Raw genomic sequence first — 8,722 nt, 5'->3', positions numbered from 1 at the left:
GCTGCTATCAGGTAGTCACCATCTGTGTGTGCAGAGGAGGATTAGAGATGGTGTTTGAAGGTGCTGCTTGGGGAAAAAGCAAGCTGTTACTCTAATGGGGGACAGCTGAGACCTGTGTTTTTCACCAGTCACAAGGGACCACCGAGGCTGGTTTTCAGCCTTCCTACAGAACCGTGCATTTTACAGAAAGGCACTTGGGATGCAAAATCTTTGCTCCCACAGAGAGGATGGCCTCGGAGGGGAGCCTGCAAGTGTGACTTTTCAGGAAGAGAGTCAGGGTTACAGTCCACTCGTATTTATCTGATAAAATTAACAACTGCAGTTCTTAGACCAAAAGGGAAGGGCACTTAATTATAATTCAGTAACTCCGTAGGGAGCCCAAATAATGATTGCAAAGGATGTAAACTGTGCTGTGAAACACCATGCCTGTTTGCACTGCAGCCCTGCTAAGACCCCAGGAGATCCTGAAAACAAGGAGAGAAAGGACGGCACTGGAGGCCCTGTCAGCCTCCAGTGGTACCTCCAAGGATACCGTCCTCTAGCTGGTCTATCAAGTCACTAGCTGGTGAGCTTACCCATGGTATTGCAGAAGGTCCATCTAAGGTCTGTCAGGCTGCTCATTCCAGGACGCAGGCAGCTGACCCTGAGGCACTTTGTGCGTCACGCTCTGCCTGCCTGCCTGCCTTCTTAAATTGGGCTTTTCAGTGGCTAATGCTGTACAAAGAACTGGGGTGTCTGGATCCAGGTACAAAACATCCTTAGGCAAGCTCCTCCCAAACAAGTAACCTGCTTTTAGGTACCAACTTGAGGAGGAAACAAAGTGTTTCCTACCTGGAAAAGAGGGCAGGAGGGCTGCTGCCTCCGTAGCCTCATCCAGTGCTAATTGCTAGTTGTTGAAATGAGCTGGTGCTAGTGGTTTCCTGTGGGCAGGGAAGCTGTGGGGCTGTGTCAAGACATAAATATGAAGGCTGGGACTCCACATAGCATTAGACGACGAGAGCTGCACACTGCTTTTACTGCTTTCCTGAACTACCTTTTTCTTTTTTAGCCAAAAACTTTAAAATGAGGTTATTAACAAAGATGACTACATGTTAATTGCATCCTTATGGTTTTTCCCAAGAAAGTCTTACGTTTTAAAACAAACACTAACAGCATGCTTGTTTGCTCTGAGAAGAGGAGTCAGGCATGTACACTGAAGAACTGTGCTTGGAGCTCGGCAGTAGGTAGGAGACTGTGCTCAAGATGTATCCAAATCCCAGCTTGTTAACCTGCCCGCATACAAGTGTAAAGTCATTTTTGTTGTTGGAGTTGTTAAATGCAGTAGATAAGATTTATTTTTGGTGGACTTTTTTAGTTCTTTTGGATGCTTCTTTAGTTTTACTAACACTTTTTTTTCCCCTCTCTCTCTGACTTCAGCCATTGATGGATTTCTAAAAACCGATGAAAGACAAAGACTGGCAAAGGAGAGAAGAGAAGAAAGGGAGAAATACCTTGGTAAGATTCAGGAGGTGTATGTATTATTTATGTATATGTGTTAATAGGCTTAAGTTATGACATTTTTGACATTTTTTCTGTTCTGAATTTTAAACATTGTGGTTCAGTCTGTTCCTAGTCTTTCTCACTTATATTACTACTTTTAAGCTAAATTATAAAAAATAATCTGTAGTCTTTGATTTCCGTTTGAGTATTTAATATTCTATAGTTACAAGTTGACTTTCTTCTTTGATTCATGTACTTTTGAATATAGGTTTATGTTTAAGATATTGACTGTTAGGATTCTGATTCATAAAAATACCAAATAAGCCTTGAATAATACTCAGGATAATATGTAGGATGATTTGGTGAAACAGCCTCAATTTTAGCCTATTAAGTTTTAGCCATATTAAAAGATATCATGGAGTTGTTAAGTATGGCATAAAGCAGATACCTTTCCATAGGTTTTAAAATGGTTAATCTTTCAAGAGAATGAGTAAAATTATTTTAATTGATTTCCTGAATAACATAAGCATTGATTTCAGAGTTTTTAAAATAGTCAATTGTTTTTAATCTACTAATACCTCCAGGGAAATGTTGAGGAAATGGGGAAAAAAAAGAAAAAAAAATATATATACGCACATATGGGGGGGTGTATACACAGTTAATTTTGTGTGTGTGTGTATATATATGAATGAAATTAACTGTTCAACATTGTTTTGGACTTTCTATATATACATACATATATACATATGTATATATACACACGTGTATATATATGTAAAATGTTAAACAGTTAACTTCACTTTTCCTCATTGTAATAACAAGAAAGGCCAGTAGCACTGTTCCTTAAGGCTACCTGACAATACCTATCAGAAGGAATTGTCCATGTTTTATGATTTTGTAAAATTTAAGCTAGGCATATATTTTGAGGAAATGTCAACTAAACCAGTATGGACACCTGTGAAAAGAATCATAGGAAAATACTGTTTTTCTTGCAATAAATAAACAAACAAACTGTTGACAACTTCTTGATAAAAGCTGAGGCTTGAGAACAGTGACTTGACATTTTTTAGTACCATGGGCTTGGTGAGCCAGATTCCTTTTGGTAGTTCCTGTGAAAATCTGCCGGTGTTTAGTACTTAACCTCCCCAGAGGTTCTGTCTATATGGGGCATAGAATCATAGAATCATTGAGGTTGGAAAAGACCTCTAAGATCATCGAGTCCAACCGTCAACCCAACACCACCATGTCCACTAAACCATGTCCCTAAGTGCCTCATCTACTCGTCTTTTAAATACTTCCAGGGATGGGGACTCCACCACTTCCCTGGGCAGCCTGTTCCAATGTTTCACCACTCTTTCAGTAAAGAAATTTTTCCTTACATCCAATCTAAACCTCCCCTGGCGCAACTTGAGGCCATTTCCTCTCGTCCTGTCACTAGTTACTTGGGAGAAGAGACCAACACCCACCTCGCTACAACCTCCTTTCGGGTAGTTGTAGAGAGCGATGAGGTCTCCCCTCAGCCTCCTTTTCTCCAGGCTAAACAACCCCAGTTCCCTCAGCCGCTCCTCATAAGACTTGTTCTTATGAATTCTTGTTTTTTTGTTCTTATGAATTCTTGTTCTGGCATGCACCAGCCTGAGTTGTAGCTTACATCTCTTCCAGGTATACTCAGTCCAGACTCTCTCTTCTGTCCTCTTGATTATCCCTTCTTTGCTGGTTCCCGAGAAAGTGACATGATGAGTAGATTGAAAAGGACTTGGGTGAAAAAGCAGAAGAGATGAGAGGGAAACTAAAAGCTGGAAAATCTGGGCGTGGTTGGCCCGGGGGATTTGGAAGGTGTTGGCTGCAGTTCTTGTCTCCAGACATCACACATGCCTTCTGGAAACATACTTTATTAGGGTTAAGACCATTTCCAGAATGGGGAGCTCTGGGTTTTGGTCACAGTTTCTGTGGCAAATTTCTTTTAGAAGTTCAGAAAAAAGCAGCGAGTTCCCCAGAAGGACAGATCTTCATGCAGCCAGTAGGTACTTTGCAGCAATATGGACTAACCTTTTCACCAAAGCCAAAACTCATTAATTAGTGGTTTAGTATCCCTAAATTAAGGAACAAGAATTGTATGTATGTCCATGATGACAGAATGGTTTTCTTCTCTGTCCAGAATCAGTCCCAGGTTTCACCTACTTACTCAGAAGGTAATCTTAGCACAGTCTCTGGACACCTCACTTTATTTTTGGTTTTTTATCAACTCCAGCATGCTGTTTTCACCTGCTCTACCTGATGTGGCTAGTAGTCATTAACAGTTAGCAACTGGTCACTTGTCTTCCACTGTCTCTGAGGTAACTCTTTATCTGTTGACAAGTCTGATTCTTCATGCGTACAAGTCCAGGCTCGCCTGCAGCGCTGACACCCCTCTCATACTGCTGCCCTATCCTGGGTGGGGAGGAATAGTGAATTCTCATAAGGCAAAAGGGAAAGACAACATCGACTGTATTTCTAACAAGAATAAGGTAGAAGGTGTTCTGTAAAGCAGGTTGGATATGAGGAAGAAGTATTTTAGGAGGATCCAGTATTCAAGGGAAAGAAATGCAACTGTTGGAAAAGGATCTGGTGTTGCAGGGACTCTGGCTTTAAACCAAGGGCTTTTGAGGGTGGAGTGGGGCTAAGAGGGACTGAAGGTCATGGCTGTGGTTAAAGAGCTTGGGGGCAGGAGCTGAGAGGAAGCTGATCTGAGAAGAGGGAATTGAGATGGCTGGGCAAGAGCCTAGGACTGATGGGAAGATACTGAGGGAGAGCTGGAAGGGCAAAAATTTGCTGTACAAGGAAACAGGAACTGAAAAAGCAGACTGAGGCTGAATAGGTGAGCAGGATGAAGGACTAGGTCTTATATAAACAGTGTTAATTCTGGCTTTCCCTAACTTTCAAGTTCTTAGCCTGGCAACTGTGAGAATATTCCTTCTTTGATATCAGCTGTATGTGTGTTGGTATGTGACATTACAGGCTTGCGTGTATGTAGGCATGCTTACTGAATTCCTCTTTCCTGCCTTTTTATGGAATACACTTGCATGAGAAGTGGATTTTTGCTCATGATTTGTCACGTTAACTTCTACTACTTGTTCTCCTATGTAAACCTGAAGCAACAGTCCTATATGTAATGTTGCAGTCTGAATTTCTGTAACAACAAGTTAATGTCTCAAGAAGACGATGACTCTAGTTGGAATAAACAACTGGGCAAACCCTCAATAACAGAAGTAATTTTTTTTTGTCATGCAAAGAGGCAGAAGTGGATAACGATGTAGCACCAAATTATGAACAGAATGGTGTATTTTCAAAGCTTCATAGAATATTTAGCGTATGTTGTTTTCCTGCATTTATTTTGAAGGCAGCCCCATAATGAGAAGCACAGTTTTAAAGAAATTCCGAGGGCTTTTGCTTCAACATGTATTGTTTCACTGATTCACTTTAAAACCTACCGGGAACATTGGTTATGGCTGAAAAATTAATTTGGCTTTAAGCTACAGAAGGATTTGAAACATAAGCAAAAAAGACTTGTTAACTATTCCGTGCACTGTTTTTACATAGGTAAGGGGCACAAACTCACCCTGTGTACAAAGGGCTTCCCTATTTATTTATTGAGCACATCACTTAGATTTAGTAATCATTCCAGCACTTCTGTGTGCTATGTTTTTGATTTTAGTGGACTAAAACCCTGTGTACTTGTATTTGTTGTTTTACACTATTGTGTCATGTTAATCAAATAATTTTAAAGCAGAAGAACATTTGCATAAAGTGAAATGCACCTTTTTCTCTGCCTAAGCTGCTAGGGAACAGCAGATTCTGGAGAAGGAGAGAAGAGCAAAACTTCAATATGAAAAGCAAATGGAGGAGCGATGGAGAAGACTGGAGGAACAGAGGCAGAGAGAGGAGCAGAAGAGAGCAGCTGTTGAAGAAAAACGGAGACAAAAGCTTAAGGAGGAGGAGGTAAGGTCCACTGGGAGATGTACGGCAGAGTGACTCTGTATGGTGGCATTAAACGTAGCTGAATATTGACACGCGTTAAATGCTGATCTCTCTCTTTTTTGGCCCAGAGACATGTGGGCATTACTTCGGGAACTGCAAACGCACATCACCACAGCTATAAGTACTCTACTACTGCTTGTACATCAAAAACACTTGCCAAAGCTTTTTTTTGTCTCTTGATTTTTGTCTGATCTCACAGAATAGTCATCTACTTATGCTAACATATCTGGGACTCTGACTGTCAGACAATAAAGCACCAGCTTTCCACAAGGTAGTTTTTAAAGATGAGTGTTTCCATAAAAGGGAAAGATTTTTCTTCCTGTTTTGTTTACTGTCCGTGAAACTGAAATAATGTTTATGAAAACGTTGTTTCATTTTTCCTCAGTGACATAAAATCAGAAATTCTTACTGAAAGCAGTGAAGAATCTAGACTAGTTTAAAATTCTAGCACAGAACAGAATTATATCTTTTGAAGCATCTTCATACCCTTCCTCTCTTCTACTCTGCCTGTTGAGATCGTTTAAGGTTCTTTTTTGCTCTAGTGAGTCCAATTTCTGATGCAGATCTCTGAATGCAGTGTGTGTGTGTCTCCGAATGACATTCTGTAGAAAACACTAGCACTGCTACTGCAACTGATAAAGAATTAATGACTTTAGGAAAAGGGGGCAGTGTTGTTTGTTTTGGGTTTTTTTGTTTTTTTTAAAAAGGCCAAAACCCGGTATTTCCCTGTTCCTAGATACCTGCAGACTTCTAGAGCCTTTTTATTACCCTTCCTTTTTTTCTGCCCCCCATCTTTTGATCAAAATATCTTTGCATGGTGGTTTTAAAGTCTGTGGTGATGGGAATGGAGGTGTTCTGGCAGAGTTCTCTTCTGGGGCAGCTGGAGCTTGTTGCAGAGCACAGTGGAAGTGTGTCCAATTCCTCGGACAGGAACTGAATAAATGTGTCTGAAAACTGTCCTGTCTACATTGACTGCACCTTTCTTATCTTCAGAGGTCTTCAGTAGCACCGCCCTTCTCTCCATATTACTTTTAAAGCTGCCCACTTCCTTTAATAAAAGCAGTCCCTGAGCCTTGAGGAAAGAAGCATGTTGTTCAACAGAAGCCATGGAAGAGTTGCTTTTAACAGTAAGAAGCCAGCGGCTTTGGGACTGGATAAAAGCAAAGCTAGTCCTGGTTCAGTTAAAATAATTTTTTCCCTATCTTGAACTTCCATGTGACTTGGAAATACCTTGCAAAAACAATGTCTAGCTGTACACAGGGTATTGGGAAGTCTCCCTAGAAGCTGTGTTCTTCTACTGCTCTTGTATTCCATAAGACAATATGAACATCACTTGTATGGGCCATGTCAAGGATGCTAGTGCAAATAAGAGCAATAACATCCATCTAGTCAAAGATCCATTTTTAATAGAACCATCAGATTTTGTTAAAAAGGAAATTGATAAAATTAGTACTGATCCTACCAATATACTAATGTTTAAATGAACTGCTACTGGTAGACAGCATCAAATCTAATCCAGCACTCAGACTTGAAAGATTGATGTAACAACTGCTAAATGGAAAAGAATATCCTGCAGCATTGGAGAGATTGTTTTGGTGCACATGCGCTATTTTTTACATTTGTAAAACATATGCACTTAAACACAAGAGAGTGAAAAACTCTCAAGATGTTATAGTATTAATTACTTACTATATTATAATTCAAAGTTAATTACTTTTTGAATTATATGGAAAAAATAACCGCTTTCCAAACAGCTTTTGGCAATTCATATACTGAGTGGAATTCAGTTGCACAAGTACTACAAAAATTTTGCTGCAAACTGTTTGAGATTGCTGTGCAAGCAGTCTCTCAATTTGCTGTGCGGTGGACGTGAGGAGAAGAGTTTAGTCCTCCATTACAACACCAGCCGCCCTCTGCTCCCCCCTTGCCATTACTTGCTGCTGCAGCTCCCCATGTACCTTAAGGCAGAGCCTTCATTTGCCCCATGTTGTTCTTTGATGCGCACACTCTTAATAAATTTTCCCTTTCTACACACCCGTAACTGTAATTGGTTGAGAGTAGAAATGAATTCTGTTCAGAAGGGTAGTTAAATTTAAAAACGCTGTATTGCTTTTTAATGCATTCTTTAAAGAGAAAATAACAGAGCTCTTTTGTTGCTTGTGGAAGAGCCAGTCAAAAGATGAAGCCAACTGATAATATCAGGAAACAGTGAGCTACTTACGTACAGTGCTGATGAATATATAAAGTGAAGAAGAAGAGATTTTTTGGGGCTCTTTTAGATGTTTGTATTGTAGGTATAAGGCAGATTATTTTAAATTGTTTGCACAAATTATTTTAAGTCATAATACTTGTAAAATTAATTTTTTCCTTGTTTTCACATCTGTGTCATCTTTTACATAGAGAAAAGGAAAGTGCTTCAGTCAAATTACCTGTATTCTCGCTACTGGTTTTTGGGTTTGTTTGGTGTTTTGGGGTTTTTTGTTTGTGGTTTTTGGCTTTGTTTGGGTTTTTTGGTTTTTTTTTTTTAAATCAGTGCAAATGTTTGTTCTGTTGCTTAGTCTGAGGAAAACCTGGATGAATAACTATGGATTTTGGAAAGTAACATGTATAATTTAGATACTAGCAGTAGGTGGCTCTCTCTTTATGGTTTTACTCATTCTTAACTTAACCTACATGCAAAGCTTGTACATTATAGTTTTTTTGTGGAAGCTCACTATATCTTTAGTGCAGAGATTATTTCCTCTATCTATAGCTGTTAGAGTTCCCAAATGAGGGCCACATGGATAGTTTGGTATGTTTTTTAAGAAGGAACTTCATCTATAACATAGACAGGAAGGGGTTTGCGCGTTGTTTGCTGGTGAAGGAATGCTTTGTCTTGTTTAGTTTTCGTCACAGACCAAACTATTAATGTATGAGTTGTTTATGTTACGCTTCACTGTGTCTTACTGTTTTCTTTTGGCTTTTTAGTTTTGTGCTAACTTAAAATGTTTCTTAAAAAACTATCCTTCCTTTGTGAAAAATGGCCTTCATATTCTTTATCTAAGCTATATCTGCAGGGTTTCATGAGGTTTAATAATTATGTTCTATAGTGCTTTAATGAAAGGCTCTTTGCAAATGAAAATGAATGATCCTCTCCACATCACGTAATTGAAGATTTCAACCTCAGATTGTAGGTAGCATGGGCTTTCAAATGTGTATGAAAAATAATTTCATTTCTTTAATCTAT

General features: G+C 39.4%; 1 protein-coding gene across 1 annotated transcript in view; it reads left to right on the top strand.

Annotated features, from left to right (window-relative positions):
• The first annotated feature begins 1,185 nt into the window (after positions 1–1,185).
• Positions 1,186–8,722, top strand: part of MAP7D2 (MAP7 domain containing 2) — a 34,995-nt gene continuing 27,458 nt past the window's right edge. Inside the window, exons 1-3 of the mRNA XM_019471419.1 lie at positions 1,186–1,219; positions 1,417–1,494; positions 5,294–5,457. Of these exons, the coding sequence (XP_019326964.1) occupies positions 1,186–1,219; positions 1,417–1,494; positions 5,294–5,457 (276 nt within the window). The remainder of the gene's footprint in view (positions 1,220–1,416; positions 1,495–5,293; positions 5,458–8,722) is intronic.

The sequence above is a fragment of the Aptenodytes forsteri genome, unplaced genomic scaffold, assembly GCF_000699145.1.
Source record: "Aptenodytes forsteri isolate BGI_AS27 unplaced genomic scaffold, ASM69914v1 Scaffold273, whole genome shotgun sequence".
Classification (NCBI taxonomy): domain Eukaryota; kingdom Metazoa; phylum Chordata; class Aves; order Sphenisciformes; family Spheniscidae; genus Aptenodytes; species Aptenodytes forsteri.
This window is presented reverse-complemented; position numbering and strand designations above follow the sequence as displayed.